The sequence below is a fragment of the Culex pipiens genome, chromosome 3 (genome assembly GCF_016801865.2).
Source record: "Culex pipiens pallens isolate TS chromosome 3, TS_CPP_V2, whole genome shotgun sequence".
NCBI classification, from domain to species: domain Eukaryota; kingdom Metazoa; phylum Arthropoda; class Insecta; order Diptera; family Culicidae; genus Culex; species Culex pipiens.
Genome location: NC_068939.1, coordinates 51,250,859 through 51,268,725, shown reverse-complemented (window position 1 = coordinate 51,268,725; position 17,867 = coordinate 51,250,859). Strand labels below are relative to the sequence as shown.

General features: G+C 37.3%; 2 protein-coding genes across 3 annotated transcripts in view; one reads left to right on the top strand and one right to left on the bottom strand.

The window, feature by feature from the left end:
• Positions 1 to 5,547: 5,547 nt before the first annotated feature.
• On the bottom strand, positions 5,548 to 7,675 carry LOC120418498 (nascent polypeptide-associated complex subunit alpha). Of its 2 annotated transcripts, none has more exons than XM_039580935.2 (3): positions 7,528 to 7,675; positions 6,884 to 7,071; positions 5,548 to 6,443 (listed from the first exon to the last, which is right to left on the bottom strand). In XM_039580935.2, the coding sequence occupies exons 2-3, from the start codon at positions 7,020 to 7,022 to the stop codon at positions 5,935 to 5,937; spliced, it is 648 nt and encodes a 215-aa protein (XP_039436869.1). In that variant the 5' UTR covers positions 7,023 to 7,071; positions 7,528 to 7,675; the 3' UTR covers positions 5,548 to 5,934. The 2 variants fall into 2 exon arrangements, with proteins under 2 accessions (XP_039436869.1, XP_039436870.1); XM_039580936.2 differs by having other exon boundaries at positions 7,479 to 7,607.
• Positions 7,676 to 17,167: 9,492 nt separating this feature from the next.
• Positions 17,168 to 17,867, top strand: part of LOC120418503 (RYamide neuropeptides) — a 37,247-nt gene continuing 36,547 nt past the window's right edge. Inside the window, exon 1 of the mRNA XM_039580940.2 lies at positions 17,168 to 17,491. The gene's annotated coding sequence lies outside the window, so the exon portion shown is untranslated. The remainder of the gene's footprint in view (positions 17,492 to 17,867) is intronic.

The following is a 17,867-nucleotide window of genomic DNA, read 5'->3' as shown; positions in this document are numbered from 1 at the left end:
GACGACTCCTACACCTGGATTGAGCTAACGACCTAACCCTTTAGGTTAGACCGCGGCCAACATTTACTTCCCCATCTGACGGAAGGCGTGGTCCTAGGCATACCCCTTTGTATGGGACGTCTTTTGGACCTCACCAATCTGCCTGAAATTTTCAGGGGTTGTTTGTACATATAAAACTAACATCTGGCCAAAATATGAGCACTCTAGGTCAACGGGAAGTGGGGCAAATCGGGACACAAAGTTTGAAGGTTCGAAAACGTCAAAAATCTTTAAAAGGCTATAACTTAGGCAAAATTCAATTTATTTTCAAAATTCAAAATGCATCTGAAAGGGCTTAAAAAATGCAACAAAATGCAGGATAAAGCATGGGAGCGTTCTTTTATTACGTAACGCGAAAAATCGGACTTTTTTTTAAACTATTATTTTTTAAAGGGTTAAAATGGATCAAAACTAGGGATCAAAATAAACATTTTTATGCATGTTTCTATTGTGAAATTGTCTCAGGAACACGAATATGATAAAATTATCACCAGAAAATGGAATCTAAGAGGTCTCCCGAGCAAAAATTTACAATAAAAAAATTATTAAAAGTAAAACTGTCTATTTAATATGTTAAACTGCCTTACCCAAAGCGTTCTCAGTCTTAGCAGGTCGAACCGAGTTGATATCTGGATGGAACACTTTTTTATTTGAGTTTGAAAATTACGCTATTTTTCCACTAAAATGCCAATATCTCCCTTTAGATTTAACCAATTGAGATGCTTTAACCTGAATTTTGTTGCATTTTTTAAGCCCTTTCAGATGCATTTTGAATTTTGAAAATAAATTGAATTTTGCCTAAGTTATAGCCTTTTAAAGATTTTTGACGTTTTTGAACCTTCAAACTTTGTGTCCCGATTTGCCCCACTTCCCGTTGACCTAGAGTGCTCATATTTTGGCCAGATGTTAGTTTTATATGTACAAACAACCCCTGAAAATTTCAGGCAGATTTTTGAGGTCGATGCGAGATGCGTATGCCACAGACAAACAGACGTGCAACTCTTTTTCAAACCATCGCCAACTAAAACCGTCATTTCAAATTCAAATCAGTCAAAAAATGGATGCCGTAGTACCGCAACAAGACACGAACGTCGTCGGTGGCGCCACCGTATCCCTTGGCCCTTTGACGTTTCAGTGCATCACCGTGTGTGTGTGCAATGTTTTCTTTATAGCCAACACGTGGGGAGAAAATCCAATGTTGCATTGTTAATTTGATTTGGTTAACTGCGGTAGATTTTCTTGAAATAATTCGATATGGTAGAAGTGTGACTTTCGGTCGATGACATATTGACCAACGATCTGTTGTTTGGTAAAGAGACTTGGAGGAGGAGACAAAGACACGACACTGGAGTTCAAGGCAGTCCAGAGTAGATTAACTGAACATTTTGAAAACAGGATATGTAAAAGAATAAATCAGTTTAACACAATTTAATTGATGGACTTCCACTCCCCTTCACCTCTAGCAGCTGCATTGGTTTTTTCGTCCGACCGACATCAGTTAAACATGCTCATAATTTGGTGAAATCCGCCAGTATAAATGCTATTTCCTAGGTTGTTCCCCTTGAAGACCTTGAATCTGAAGCAGCCCATTCGCCTTGGCACCGTGGCTATTTTTTTTCACTGTAACATAAACTAATGATATTGCCACTCCGCTAAAACTAAATCGGAACCTCCAACCCTTTTACATGCCCACACCCGGCACAGCCAGTTGGATTAGCTTGGAAGATAACAATCACGCAACCTGCGATCAGTTTTATTCAATCTTACGCGACTTGCCCATCACACCGGTTCTCATCTTATTTCCTAAACAAAACTGCAGGTCACGGGGCAGAACATGCTGCGGAATACTAGGTGGAATGTTATTATGATGGGAGTTTAGCAAGATTATTCAACTTTCCAGCCCATCTTTTGCGAATTTTCTGGGCATAGAATGAGAAAACAAAATCGATAGCAAACATAAACAAACACCTGTCAGTTTTCATTCGTACACGCTTAGAGGGAAAAATGGGTACACGCTTAATTTGGTTTATCGAAATGATGATGTTTTCGCAACAGGACTGCAGATAGCGCTAGTGTGCAGCCCAATTTCGAACTTTCTTTGGTAAACGATGGATTTTTTGATAAAATCAATGATGATTCACGTCTGTTTGTCTGTGCGTATGCTTTGCTCGTGGACTCGCTCTTAATAATTTAGTAATTAAATAATTTAATAATTTATTAATTTAATAATTTAGTAATTAAATAATTTAATAATTTAATTATTTAGTAATAAAATAATTAAATAATTGAAAAACTTAATCATTTAACAATTTAATAGTTTAATAATTTAATAATTAAATAATTTAATTATTCATTGATTTAATAAATTAATAATTTAATAATTTAATACTTTAATAATTTAATAATTTAATAATTTAATAATTTAATAATTTATTAATTTAATAATTTAATAATTTAATAATTTAATAATTTAATAATTAAATAATTAAATAATTTCATAATTTAATAATTTAATAATTTAATAATTTAATAATTGAATACTTTAATAATTCAATAATTTAATAATTTAGTTATTTAATAATTTGATAATTTAATTATTTAATTATTTAATAATTAAATAAAATTAAATAATTTAATAGTTTAATAATTAAATAATTTAATACTTTAATAATTCAATAATTTAATAAAATAATTATTTAATTTTTCAATAATTTGATAGTTTAATAATTTAATAATTTAAAAAAAAATTAATAGTTTAATAATTTGATAACTTACGAACTTTCTTAAAAAAATTAAAAAAAATCAATTGTAATATTTTCGTAATTTAGAAATTTAATAATTCGTACTTTTTTACGTTTTTGAGTCTGTAAGTTTTGACAATTTCAAATTATGAATTCTATTTTTTTTATTGTTTGAATATGTAAATTCTGAAATTTCAAATCTTTGAATTCCAGATTTCTTAAATATTTTTTTTTAAATTTTAACATTACATTTCGCTTTTAGACGGAGATTTTAGCAGATTGCTAAGTGGGTTTCGTCATGTTGTGATAATTGGGAGTAGATGTTAATTACGGATGCTGGCCGATGCAGTGAAACACGCAGGATAACGAAAACACAAGACTTTTATTCGTCACAAAAATACAAAACAAATATCACTGCACACCAAGTCCAGTCTAAGGCTTTCTAGGCCCAGTGAAAAAAATATAATTTAACTCAAAAATGACGAACTCCTCGTCACAGTGTCCTGATGCAAACAATGATCGAGCTATAGCTGTCACAGCCCTGCGAAGTATGTTGTCTGACATATCGGGCAGCCAGTCAAAAAAACCAGCTAGAAGCCGCCTGACAAAAAAATTTTTGCTAGAAAGAGATAGGAAACCTGATGCAAACAAACGTCCAGCTGTCATATAAATTTACTTTCAATGTGTTGGTAAATTTGTGACTAGAAAGCCTTCTGTGGACGAGGGTGCGAGGAGTGCGAAGTGATCGCAACGACGGTCTAATAGAGCTTTATGACTACACTCAAACCCCGTTGGTTTGACACCAACTGTTGTCAAACGAACGGGGTCACTTTTTAGTTTGACACCCTTCTTACACGGAGTTCACACACACTACTAAACGTTTGTTTTGATAGTGTGCGTGAGCGCCGTGTAAAAAGTGACAGTTCGTCACTTTTTAGTTTGACTTTGACCAACCAACGGGGTACAAACTAAAAAAGTGTCAAACGAAAAAGTGACCAACCACCGGGGGTTGAGTGTATTGTTCTGATTCTGCTGCTGTACAAGACCAGCTGATCGATGCGAATTAGCGGAGAAAGGCTCGGACAGGCAAACTATTGTCTTTGCCTAATCCGACGTCGATCAGCTGGTTGAGTCCAGCAGCAGAAATCCAGACACTGCACTATGGATGCAGGTCATGTATTTGGTGGACAAAATGGTGGGAAGCAGTTCAATGAGTTTTGAACATATTCCCCGCCGAATTCGTAAGAATTCCAAAACTGCATGGAATGCAAATTTTGGACACCAATTGCGTCCTAAAATGAAGCTTAGATTGCAGATATTATTATTTACAGCGATAAAGCTTATTATTTTGAGTACAATGACCCTTTGTACGACCACAAAAAGTTTAAAATAGATTTTTAAATCAATTTTGAAAAATTAACCTCGCGGTCCTTCTTGACAGACTTGACAGCTCGTTCCAAGGGGACCATAGTTGATCCATCGAAAAAATGTTGTCTTGTCAAAAAACACACGTGTGCGGTGTGCCTCGTGGACCGAGCGTTCAGGTAAGATGCTTTCTGCCAAGAAAGAACGCAAAGTTAATTATTCAACATTAAATTTGAAATCAATTTTAAATCCTCTTTGGTCGTACAAAGGGTCATTTTACTCTGAAAAATAAGCTTTATCGTTGTGAGCAATAATATCAGCAATTTAAGCTTAATTTTAGGAGCAAATTATGGCTTGAGCCTCGAGTCGATCGAGGCTAAATGGCCTTGCGGCTCAAATTCTCCTGAAGAGAGACTGGGTAGATTCCGCTTGACGAAATTTGGGTGGAAATCTCGGTGGAAATAATAGTAGTAATAGTAATAGAAATAATTCAAAAATTAGTTAATTAAGTGAGCTTGTGCCACAGAAAAAAATAAAAATTTGTCAGATGTTGTTCAAAAAGGGGAAATCTGGGAAATTTACCTACGTTTGGGTGAATAATTTTACTCGAGTCTTGATGAATTCAAGCGAAAAATCCTCCAAACACGGGAGAAATTTGGTGAAATGATTTTTTTTTAACAACTCAGGAATTACTTTTCAGAAATGAATTAAAGGAACAGATTCATCTAAAATCTGAGATCATAAGGACGAACCTCGGGACGAACTTATTTTGCACGACAACAACTTAAAAATTCACTACCCTTCGGTAAGCGTGCAACAGTTAAGTTGAAAACCGTGCACGCTAATCCAAATTCACTCAAAATTTCTGGATTTTGACTATCTAGCTCTGGATGAAAATGAATAAATTCTGGAGCAGCACGAGAATAGAGTTATCTAAGCCCGTTCTCACGAACACTAGCACGCCATTTGTTTTGCTGGCGGGTACAAAATTTAACCTCACTTTTTTTCGTGTACGTACACGCAATACATGCGCACGTAGATAACTCTATAGGGCGGATAAGCATTTTGACAGTTGGAACTATTTTGCAAATTCTCAGGCTAATTTTAACTTTTTCACAAAACTGAACGTGTTAATCAATAGCTGGCCTGCACAGCTACCTTCCAATACTGCAAGTTTTGTTAAATAGTTACCTGTAGTCTCGGAATATGCAAAACAGTTTCAGCTGTCAAAATGCTTATCCGCCCTTTTCAAATGTTACTCCAGAAATTTTCATTGCATTCAGAGTGAAAGTGGGGCCTGTTGGGGTTCGATAAAAAAAGAGCATTATTCTTTTTATCTTTCTATCAAAATACAGGATTTTTTCGAACACAGGATTTAATGAAGGAATCAAAAGAGGCAGTGTTTCTCCAATTTCGACATTTTATTATTTTTTTGAAGATTTTTTTTTGGTTTTAACATGTTTAGTATCCGTACATGTGAGTGTTTGTAGTGTTGATAGCGGAGTAGAACTTAGGCAGTTGTAAAAAATAAAGAGTAAAGTATTCCAACCCAGACAGACCTGCGTCATTTCCTGCTCAAAACCGTTGTCCGTTCGAGTGTGTAAGAACAAAACGCGATGTTTTTTTCACCATGTCTGTATATTATATTGTTTTTGTTTTACTACTAAGAAAGCAAAAATGGATGTGTGTAATTTCCCGAGGGGTAGCAGGAGAGAAGGAGGGGAAACGTGTGACGCCGCGACCACGGTGACGAAAGAAGGCAACCACCAGTTTGGGGGTGGCGCGCTCCTTACATCGTGAGCTCCATGATCGCGTTGACGACGTCGAAGGCGTTCTCCTTGAGTGCCCGGATGGCCTTGGCGCGGGGTACTTGGGCGTTCTGCATGACCAGTTCGATGTCCTTCTCGTTGAGTCCGGTTTCGTCGACCTCTTCCTCGTCCTCTTCGGCGATCGGTGCGACGGAGGTGGTGGCGCCAGACGTTTCCCCAGCCGTGGGGGCCGCTTCCGGGGCCTTGAACTTCTCGGCGGCGGCGACTTGGGCCTGCTGCGACAGATCCTCGATCTTGGCCTCACCGAAGATGATGTAGGTGTCGCTGTGGGGGTTCTTGTACACGTCCGGGTTGTTTATCACAAACAGGATGTTCTTTGACTTGCGGATCGTGACCCGGTTCACGCCCTGCACCGGCTTCAGGCCGAGCTTGGACATGATCTTGCGGGCCTTCTTCTCGCCACGGGACTGCTTGGCCTTGGAGACGAGGTCGGGCATGCCGCCGGCGGACAGCTGGGCGGCGCCAGTTCCTGGAAAACAAATATTAAAGAGGGTAAACATTATTTCTGTGTCAATTATTGATGAAATCGAAATTTTTTGCTTCGATCAGCTACAAAAAAAAATACAATATTCCGAGTTATCAACAACGAATCCTGCCGTAGGTCAGTGTAGCAATTTAACTTAGATTGCACATTACTTCTACACATTCCCAGTCCCTTATCTACAACTGATAGTAAAACTGAAACACCTTCAAAAGATGCATTTCCTTCACATGTGGTTGCCGACACCGGAATTAATCGAAAATTGCGCTTCTTTTTCGTTTCTTCACGCGCGCACGTGAGTCTAACAATCGCTGGAAGAAGCACGAAAAACCGGTTTTGGAGCCGGCACCACTACTACCAACAAACCGCTCGCGATCATCAAATAAAATTGCGAATTTGGCGCGGTCTTCCCCCCCAGAGATTCTCACCTGCATCCTCCAGCTCTGGGATTGTGTCCTCGGACTCGGTGTCGCTCGGGGCGTCCTCCAGCTTGGCCTCTGTGTTGTCGGCGGAGGTGCTCGGGACGGCGGCGGCCGCAGATTCCGTGATTTCAGTCAATTCTGGCATTGTCTTGCAGGTGCTTGTTTTTGGTATTGTGTTGTTACAATTTTAATTCCTGCAAGCGAAAAAAAATGCACACACATTAGTCACCGCAACTAATCGATTTGCTGATCCTGGAAGAGGGGGTTGTCCGACTGCGATGAGTGTGTAAAATTGAGCGATTCAAGGCCAATCACAATTCAAAGCGAAAGACAAGCCGCAACAAACTTCCGCACGGGATGTGGTTTTGCGGTCAAGTTCTCCGTCCGAGATAAAATCAGATTTTGTTGTTTTCAGCGAAGGAACGTTCCATAACCTCATCAAAGTAGTCTATTTATAATTCAGTCACTTTTTCCGTGCCGCGAACCAAAAAAATTTTCACTAGAACTTTGGCGCCCGGGAAAACATTGCAATTTTCACGCACTTCCCCGGGGAAAATTCCACTTTTTCCAGCTCAATTCGACGCCACACACCGCAGGCTACCTTTTCCATCCAGAATCGGCAAATTGCCGGCCGTTTTTCACCAACTTACACCACTTTTTGCAAAGCAGTAGAACGAAATGCGGTACGAGCAAGAGCACAAGATGCCGGAAACAGAGAACGTGCAAACTGCTCTATGTCGGGCGAGCTGTCAAACTGTGCACGGTGAGGGGAGATTGCTCAATCGAATACCGCGTTCGGGCAAAAGCTAGGCAAACATAAAGAAGCAATTTTATTGCAATTTAAATGGTTTTTGACGGTTTCGAGTGTCGCGTTGTATGAATTTAAAACACTTTTGAATATAAAGTTAAAATCATTGTTCATAAATAAAGAACAAAAGGCAGATTAAGCGAAATTGTAACTGCGAACAAACTATAATTTAAATTGACTCGTTTTCTCTAGATGTGTAGACGGAAGTTGACAGCAGCGTCATCTGATGGACAAAGAGAGCAGCTTCTAAAGAAGTTTGAATGGAACGTTAACGGCCAGTACGCAGCTCCACAGGAAAGGGAAATCAAGAAACAGCAGAGGGGGAACGATTTTTGGGGATTTTCTTTATACTCTCTGGCGTGCTTTCGCTACCAGTGGACCCTCTGAAGGGTTTTTGATGAAAAATTCAATAAAATCACAATTTCAAGCGTGCTGTCGTATACAAATCTTTCATTTGGCATCTTTAGCATCATTTAAAACAATGTTGACTGACATTGAATCCTTTTCACCAAAATAAGTGTTTTGAATTCGACATCAGAAATCAGCCATGGCCACTAGCATTTTCACAACAAAACTGCATTCATTGTATGATTGATGATTGATTTAACTATTCAATCATTTTTTGACTGATCATTCAACTTCAGCAAGTCGAAATAATGTTATTTTAAGGAACTTTACTAAAATAAAGCGAAGAACTGCTCATTTTCAAAAATCAAAAATTTGGAGGGGTCCAATATAGGCCAACGAAATTTCAAACTTTTCCAAAAGTAGACCCCTGTTAATTTAACCTACAAAAATGAAGAAAACTGTGTTTTTTAATCAAAAGTTTCTGTTAAACATACAATAAGGCCGTTGCGAATATTTTTCAAAGTTTATGTCGCCCCCCCCCCCCCCTCCTTCAAAGTTGGCCTGAAAAATCAGGGGGCAAAAACATTTTTTTTTCGAAACTTCAAAATTTCAATAAAAATTAAAGTTTAACCAACTGAAAACCAGTTAAAATGCATTTTCCCGCGTTTATAATCATATTTAGCATGTTTGAACTCCTTTGAAAACATTTTAAAATTTCATGAAATACCAATTTACAGTCCAACAAAAAAAAAATTTTTTTTGGGGGAAAAAATCCGTCAACACCTTGATATTTTCAAAACTAATATGATTGGAAAGCAACTGTTCGCCTGTAAAAAGCATTTTAAAGCACTTTTTTCATGCAAATGTTGAAACCTAGGCTTGTAATTTCAATTTTTTATTTTTTTTATTTTTTCGAAAAAAAAAGTTCTCTGATCGGAGTTAAATTTTTTTCTGGGGGTTCCTTGGCCAAAATAATTCGACCCGTATTATTTTGTTTGGCCATTAGGGTGACCTACGCCGTGGTGGAGTGGTCCAAAAAACTGCCATTTTCGTCATTTTTCGCAAAAACCTCTTTTTTCTGCTTTTTTTTTTCAAAAAATCATATCTCCGCGTCATTAAATCTGATTTTAGCTGTCTTAGACGCACAAGAAAAGTGATTAGTTTGGCTATTTGGGGAAAATATTAAGAAGTTTCAAAAATCTAGCTTAACATTTTAAAGGTCGTATGAAAACTTAAAATGTTGTTTGAAGGTCTTGGGACCAAAGAGCCTATGTCTGGACATATTTTTACCTGATTCCTTGGAAAATTTTACATAAAATTTCTAAAAATGGTGAAGTTATTTTTTCAATTTTCTGAGATACGATTTAAAAAAAATAAAAACTTGGAAAAATCGGTTTTTTTTCACTAAAAATTCGATAACTTGAAAATTTCAGCGATGACCTATACATGTTAGGGTACCAAAATTTCGAATTGTGAACGCCCGAAATGTCAAAGTCATGCAGTGGTACCAACATTACGAAAAAAGTGTTCCATGGCATGACATCCACATTTTTATGTTGGTGCGATTTTGACATTTCGGACGTTCACAATTCGAACGCCATCTTCGCATAAAAACCTGGATAGGTAATCGCTGAAATTTTCAAGTTATTGCAGTTTTAGTGAATTTTTTTTTGCCGTTTTCGTCATTTTACGCGTAAAGCGTGGCGCTTCGAAAAACCTAGTTTTTATTTTTAAAAAATCGTATCTCAGAAAATTTAAAACATTACTTCACCGTTTTTTGAAATGTTATGCTAAATTTTCCGAGGAATCCGGTAAAAATATTTTCAGACAAAGGCTCTTTGGTCCCGAGACCTTCAAAACAGCATTTCAAGTTTTCATACGACCTTTTCAAATGTTTAGATAGATTTTGAAACTTCTTACTTTTTTTTCCCAAATAGCCTTACTAATACCCTTTCTTTTGCGCTAAAATCGGATTGAATGGCGCGGAGATATGATTTTTAGAAAAAAGTGATTTTTGCGAAAAATTACGGAAATGGCCAAACAAAATAATACGGGTCTAAATATTTTGGCCAAGGAACCCCCTGAAAAATTTTGAGCCCGATCGGAGAACTTTTTTTTTCGAATCATGCTGTTTTCGTGGGGAATTGCTGTATATACAGAGCGGAACCGCTAATTGGAACGACTAACAGCTGTCAAAAGTTTGACACCACGTGTTCGGAAATTATCGAACAATGGTGTTGAAACGTAAACATCAGTTTTACAACTGGTTTCGACGGTTGAGTGCTTTTAATTTCGAATAGCGGACATTCGAAGTAGCGAAATTCGAATTAACGAATCCGCTCTGTTTATCGGAAATATAAATAAATAAATACAACAAAAACAGTCTGGCACCCAAAAGATAATATATATAAAATCTAAAAAATACTAATCTTAACAGCTATCGATTTTGAAAGTATTGCTAAATTTTTAAATTGAAGTATTAGCTGTTCTAAGACATACTCTTTGCTACTTTGTTACATTGATGCTCCTCATCATATCCAAAATCCAAATAATACATAATTTTAAAAACTGAAATTAATGTCTTGTCTTCCCACTTCAAGGGGCTTGTTTCGAACACGTGCTCGTCGCAACAACATTTCGTTTTCCAAAACAACTCGTTGGAAAACAAGCGAGAAAATTTTCCAAATTTCCATTTGTTTCCTGGGAGTCACAACGAAAGCAAAACGAAACAAAAAATCAAAGTCCGATGTCCAAAAAATAACATGTTTTACCTAACAAACAGAGAGAGATAAGATTATGGACCCGCTGGTTTGCATCTGATGAGAGTGTCGTCGTTTGTCTCTAATCTAATCAATGTCATCCTCGCCCGTTACAACGGAAAAGAACGAACAATCGAAAAGCCCAGGTGCGTGGGGGGTGGGCGTACAAAGCCGTGATTTCTGCACGCAAGTACTAAAGGTGAAGCAGCAATTTGAACATGCTCGACACACTTGATTCGAGTGTGTCGTTCGCTATAATTAATTTGTAACTCTTTTTTTTCGTAACAAAAAAAAGAGATTCCTCATCAGGCTAGACAACGTCGACGTGAAGGAGGAAAACACTCGTCAAACATGGCTGGAAAATCGACACTAATTAACGGGTTTTCCACTTTACTTGATGGTGTGCGAGTGTGTTGGTGGAACCAAATAACATTACTTTCTCGTATCGGTTGATGGTTTTGCATTTGAACTGTGGAGTTTGTCCTGGTGCTTTCTTCTTGACTAGATGTTCTCTTGGAATCAGCGTATAAAAATATATTGCGAGGAACGCACAAAAGAGTGTGTGTGATATGTCGTAAAATGTTTAAAGACTTATTTGTTTAGCCTTTGCCGATACTTATATAATTTTTAACAGGCTCATTTAAATCAGATAAAATCCTGATTTACTGATTGAAAGGAGCATGATATGATAGGTAAACATTAGTTCAATTTTTATATCTGTTTGTCTTAAACTGCTGTCCCTATCCACCTCAATTACAAACTCTCAGTGGGCTCTCCGCATTAGTAAGATCACACTTAAACGCACTTCCCAAAAACATTCACAGCCACATTTCCCCTTCGGTGCGCGGGACTTTTTTTTTTATTTCCGCGAAAATGATCAACGTGGGAAAACTGGCCCTTTCCACGTGGAACAAATACATCGTGATCCATGTCAATGAGCCAAGCCTGTGACGCGACTGTGTGGATCAATGGAAAAAAAGAAGCTGAAACAAAGGGACATGAGAGATAGAGGGAGTTGGGGGTGGATTCACAACATGTTGCTTCTACCAGCATAGCTACAGCTGTGTAGATGTTGAATGTTCCTCGTGGCTTTATGCTGCCGGCTGAATGCTACTCTAACATCGTATCAACGATAAGGTTTGTTGCAGGCATGGCTGGGCACATTTGTCGCGTGACAAAACATTACGGTTTATTTTCGTTTTTTGAATAAATATTTTTGTGGGTTGAGCTAACAGGAAAAAAAATCTAGCTGAAAAGAGAAGCTTCGTTCTAAAAATCAAATTCAAATTATTCGCTCTACTGCATTGCCTTGGCGTTCTCGATTGCGAGATTCCTACTCGAAACTAGGTGTAGGCTTGATTGTTGAGGCAATTGCAAACCTCTTTTTACACCTTAGCTTCCATCCACCCCGGGATTCGAACTGACGACCTTTGGATTGTTAGTCCAACTGCCTACCAGCGACTCCACCCAGGCAGGACCCAGGGAGACGACTCCTACACCTCCTACACCAGACAAATCTCGTCTCGAAAAATGCCACCGGGACCTTCTGGGATCGAACCCAAGCAGACTGGGTGAGAGGTAACCACGCTTACCCCTACACCACGGTCCCGGCATCCGAAGCTTCGTTCTATGCTGTTTTTTTTGGTATTTAAAAAAAGTATATGACATTTACGACATAACGACCAATGTCTCGAATGTCATATACTTTTGGCCAGATCGTTCGGTCTTTTTCTGGCCAAGAGTATATGACATCGCAGTTTAATTGAAATTTGGGGTAATATTAAAAAACTATCTCAAGATGAAGTGCTCAAAATATAAAATTGGACCCATCCTTTTTTTGTGTAAGTGCTAGTGATTTTTCACGGCAGAAAAATCGAAATTTCGCGGCATGCCAATTACAAAACATTGGAATTTCACGGCAATTTCACGGTACTCTAAAAATTGCTCAAAATAAATTTAAAAATTAGCTCTTTTAGCGTAATTATGAACAGAAAATTGTTTTAAAAGTTAGTAGCAGCACGGTTTCAAAAAGTGAAGCTGGTTTTCTTTTACGTCTTCTTGGCGAAAATCTGCGCAAGCGAGATCGCTTATGTCAATATCTTCGCGCTACGTGATTTAAAAGGTAAACAAAGCCAGCTGATGATGCAAATTCATGGGCATATTTTGATATGGTCGTATTAATTCATATTAGAAATACCATTTCTATCATTTTTTTGGCAATTTTAGTAACCACGATAAATTACATAGAATCATAAAGACAAATTTAATGCAAAAAACTGTTTCTAGCACCATACTTATGCTAAATGTATAAATTAATTACTAAAAATGACATTTTGAGAAATCATGCGTGATCGCGCGATGCTACTTAGACAACTTGAACGTAGATGGCGCAAATTTAATTTAATTTCATTGAGATAAGAAGTAGTAAAACAATTGTTATAAAAGTAACAATATATAATTGCAGAAAATTATAATACATAGCAAATGCTCAACAAATAATTTTTTTTGTGTGTTTTCTTTCAATGTAGTGTTTAATAATGTTCTTTTACAATCTATTTGGAATTTTGAGGAATAAATAAATTTTGCTGGAAATGTAGAATCAATTTCTGCGTTTCATACAATATTTTAATGAACAATATCTTTAAAAAATAGTTCTAAATCTGACAAGCAATATTTGTTTAGTTTGGAAACTACATCCGAAATGCTTGTTAAAAATCTTGTAAATTATTTGAAATAAAATAAATAGTGCTTAAATGCACTGAGAAGCGATTTATCAATGAAATATTTAAAATTTCGTGGCATTTCACGGTGTTTACACAATTTCACGGCCAAGGGCAAATTTTACGGATTATGCGGCTTCCGCGAAGTCGCAAAAAATCACTAGTCCTAGTCAAATAGTACTGAAGATGCGGGAAAAATATTAAAAATATTCTTTTATATTTCAACATAAATTTCTTCCCGTTATTCGAGTGATTTAATATCCTTTCCTCAGTAAGATGAAGAAAACAAAACACGAAATTTCTAGGTGAAATATTTTGTTCTCAATGGAAAAAAAATCCCTCCTTGTATTTACTGATTACTTCAAAAGAACATACAATTTCCCTTCTCCAATTTGGCATGTTGGCATGGAAGTTCCTTGGTCAAAATAGTGAGACAAGTTGTCCCATCCGATTGTTCACGCTCCATACAAAAATGATTTGGTTTGGAAAGAAATTGGGGGAGGGGGGTTGGGGTCTTAAAATAGAAAAAAAGTGTCCACGTGGTATATAGATGGTCCCATATATTGATGAAAAATTTGCAATAGACTCCCCAACGAAATATGACGATTCAGCGTCGAATGTCGAGAAACCCTGTCGTTTTTTCCTAAAAAATCGTGAAGTAGGTAGTACACCGTGGGACAATTTTGGGAAAATTTTTATAAGCATTGAAATATTTGAAATTGCATTTTAAATTCTCAAAAACAACTTTTATAATACAATTTGTTGGAAATTCATTGAATTGTATTTGCAAACATAAAAATCATTCCATCTTGGAACGGTTCTTTCAAAAGACCGGAGTTTCAAAAAGAACCGAGGCTCTTTTTTTGTGAGCCACGGTTCGTTCGCTCTGTTTAGTGAACCGGCTTTTTGAGCGGCTCGCTCTTTTTGCCCACCTCTAGTGGATATACATAAACTGATTTTAAGTTATGATCGAAAAAATCGGAATCCAGTACATTATTTGAACATAAAGCACCATGCGTCCCCAGCGAAATGTTAATGGGAACTCATTTCGATGGGGAAGTTTCGTCAATAAAAAATAAACGGGTACAGAGAAACCTGTATTCTTAAAACCTGTACTCTTAAACCATACAATATTTTTGTAACTATTTTCCCTATGCCAACTTTGTGCCAAATCAGAGCACTTTTGATCTGGATTCTGCTGGATTGACGTGAAATCCAAAGAGAAGTGAATACTTTTCAATACTCTTTGTGAAATCTCTGCTAGTGACATGTTTTATGATATTTTACAGTTGATTACCTTAAAACCGAGGTTACATTGAAAGGCGGGGTGATTTTGATAGGTTGCTAAGTTAACGGAGCACAGATATTTAAGTATTTTCGAAACTACGGGAACTATCGATATATTTTTTTAATTCATCACCTAAAGTACTGTCTACCAAGCGATTTACAACACAGTTTGCCTATTTTTACAATCAGATTTTTGCAGGATTGGGTCCAAAAGTTTGTAAATTTGGGAATAAGAAGACAACAACTTTCTTTGGTTGATCATTTCAGTTTGCAAAACTTTCAGGCTAAGTAAGAAACACATTGACAATCAAAATCGCCCCTGTAAACTATTGAAAAAAAAACTTTGTTTTTTTTTAAAAACGTGCATTAACATTGTGGGGCCTACCCCAGTGCATGTTTTAAAAATATAAATGTTGAGAAAAGTCTTACTGGTTGAATAATATTTGAAAAACAAATCGAAATCCTACCAATGGCACCCCGGTAACTAAAAATTGCGGAAGTTTTAGAACTATTTTTGTATTTTGAATTAGAAATGCCTTTTTATCAGAATTATTTGTACTCCCCTTGACACAAAATTTCCAAACCAACTCCATTTTATGCTGCAAGTTATTAAAAAATAACATGTCATGGAAGGGGTCGTGTGAGTTACATTCGATTTTAAATCTAAAAATTAAGGCAAATTGCTAAAAAGTGAAAGAAAAAGAGTAGGGTAAAACTTTAGATGCAAGTCGACCAGAAAAACCTTCTCAATACACAGATTTAAGTTTGTTTGAAAACGCCCCAAATTTGTATGAAAAAATGTATGGACAAAATGATGATAAATAGTGGGGTTTTTAAGCATAGGGGCAAGGGGGGCAGAATGGCCCGCCTAAGTAAAATGCCCCAAAAACCATAGAAAAACATACAAATTTATGAATTCAGAGTAGTAGGCTTATGCTTTGAGATGTTCCCTTTAATGTTGATTGATGAAAATTTTTAGCTTAAAACTATTTTTGAGCCACTTTAAAAAAAAAGTTTTTTTCGGCCACTTTTCTTGGGTCCGGGCAGAATGGGCCACCTATATAACAAGCCATTTTGTCTAATAAAACGTTGAAGGGAGATAATAAATGATCAAAGTGACCTTTCTAATATAGTGTCCATGAAGTTAGACTACTTTTATGAAAATAATCGCTTACCAAAACAAACATTTTTGAAAATAGTTTTAATATGTTGAAATAAGACACTATTTTTACAAATAAGCATCAAAACAACAAAAAAATCATTTAACGTAACTTGTGAACCTACCAGGAGCGACATAATCAATTTAACCAAAATTTCATAACTTTTGATTGTTTTTATAAGGCAGGAAAAAGGTGGTCCATTCTGCCCCCAAGTGGATTTTAATTTAACACTTCCACCACCAAGCCTCTAAATTGATTTGAGGTTCCGTTGTTGTTTGATTACCTTCGTAATAGCTCCTGGTAACATTATAAACATTGTACAAACTTTTTCAAACAATCTAACTTTCGAGAAAGATTATTCCAGAAACTCGAAATTAACAGCATTTGCGTGGTTTTGTCAATAAATTTACATTTTTGCTATTAATTCGAAAAATACAATGAATTCAAACGTGGTTTTCGGTGTGGTGATGTTAATTGACGTCCTTTATTAGACCCTTGCCTTACAGTTGGTTAAAATCCACTCTAAAGCCCAAAATGGGTCATTCTGCCCCCCTGCCCCTTTCATACGTAAAGCTAAATTTTAGCCAAATAAAAAAGTAAGAATATTTATCATTAAAGTTTAATGTATTTAAGTAAATTCAAATTTATAAACATTACAAAAGCATTGGCCGGACTGCTCAACGCGACAAATCAGCCTCGAACTGCGCTTTCAGCTAATACGCGCTGTCAAATCTCATACTTCGCGTTTTGTTTTTGGTTGTTCTCCTTCTTCGAATTGCTTGGTATTGGTGCCAGGTATGTATTTCGTTGCACAAAAAGTACTGAAAATCGCCGGCAATAATGTCTCCGGCACATTCTGAAATGCCGCGTGGGGCGTACCTTCGAGAGAAACGGACAATAACGTGAAGTAGACAGTGCAGAATATTCCCTCCTATTAAAATGATCCAAAAATTCTTCGAATCAGTTTCACTTCAAATCCACAAACTGCCACCGCATGTTTGTAACCCTCCTAACGCACGTTCTGAAGACTACGACCGTGTTTCGTGTCACGCAACATCCTGACCGAACGAACTGCCTGCGTTATCACAAGTGCGCGCGCTTTTCCATCATCAAGGTTTTCCCTCCTCTGTCTGGTGCTGAGTTGAAATTGGCACCGACGACGACACCATCCTATCCGGTCATACATATAAAAGCGAGGCCCGTCGCAACGGCGAACCGCAGTGTCGACGGAACAACAGCCGGCAACGGTTCACAACCCAAGAAGTGGCAATCCCCTCTCTCTCTCTTGTTACAAACTTGTAACAAAACCGCCGTTCTGTTCTAAAGGAGTGAGTGACAGTGTCTGGATTTCAGGAGGGAAAACACCTGTTACGGCGGAAAAACCCAGAGACTTGGGCCGTGATTTTGGGAGTGAAGTGCGAAGCTGGTTTTTTGGACCTGGGATAGTTCGTCAAACGGAACGCAAGATTTATTTGTGATCCGGAGTGGCTCTTTTTTATTTAATTCGTCGAATCGCGACAGCTTGTGAAAAGGTGAGTGAAAAAAGCATAAATCATGCACGAATGCAAAGTTAAAACGCCTCAATTGACCACTCGTGGAGTTGCCAAATCATTCCGGATCAACCAGGTTGGGATTAGTGCCACCAACGAAAAAAAAAAAAAAAAACTGATGCAACTCACTGAATAATAACTTTGGAAAACCAAGCTACCGCGAATTGTGGTGGCCGTTGCGTGCAAATATTTAGGGTAATTCCTCGGTGAAATTATAGCCAACCTGGCGACGCCGCCGACGGTGCACAAGCACATAAATTTAAGACCAAAGCCTCAACGGAAACGATTCCGTCATGGTTGTTTTCCGTGAAATCTCTGGGTTTTGTTATTTCTCTAAACAAATCGTTTTTACAGTCAT

Bases quoted from the DNA above. Each gene is read 5' to 3' on its own strand.
- LOC120418498 (XM_039580935.2), bottom strand. From the start codon at position 7,022: ATGCCAGAATTGACTGAAATCACGGAATCTGCGGCCGCCGCCGTCCCG. The intron at 6,444-6,883 runs GTGAGAATCTCT...TTTGTTTTCCAG, and splicing joins CCCAGAGCTGGAGGATGCAG to GAACTGGCGCCGCCCAGCTG.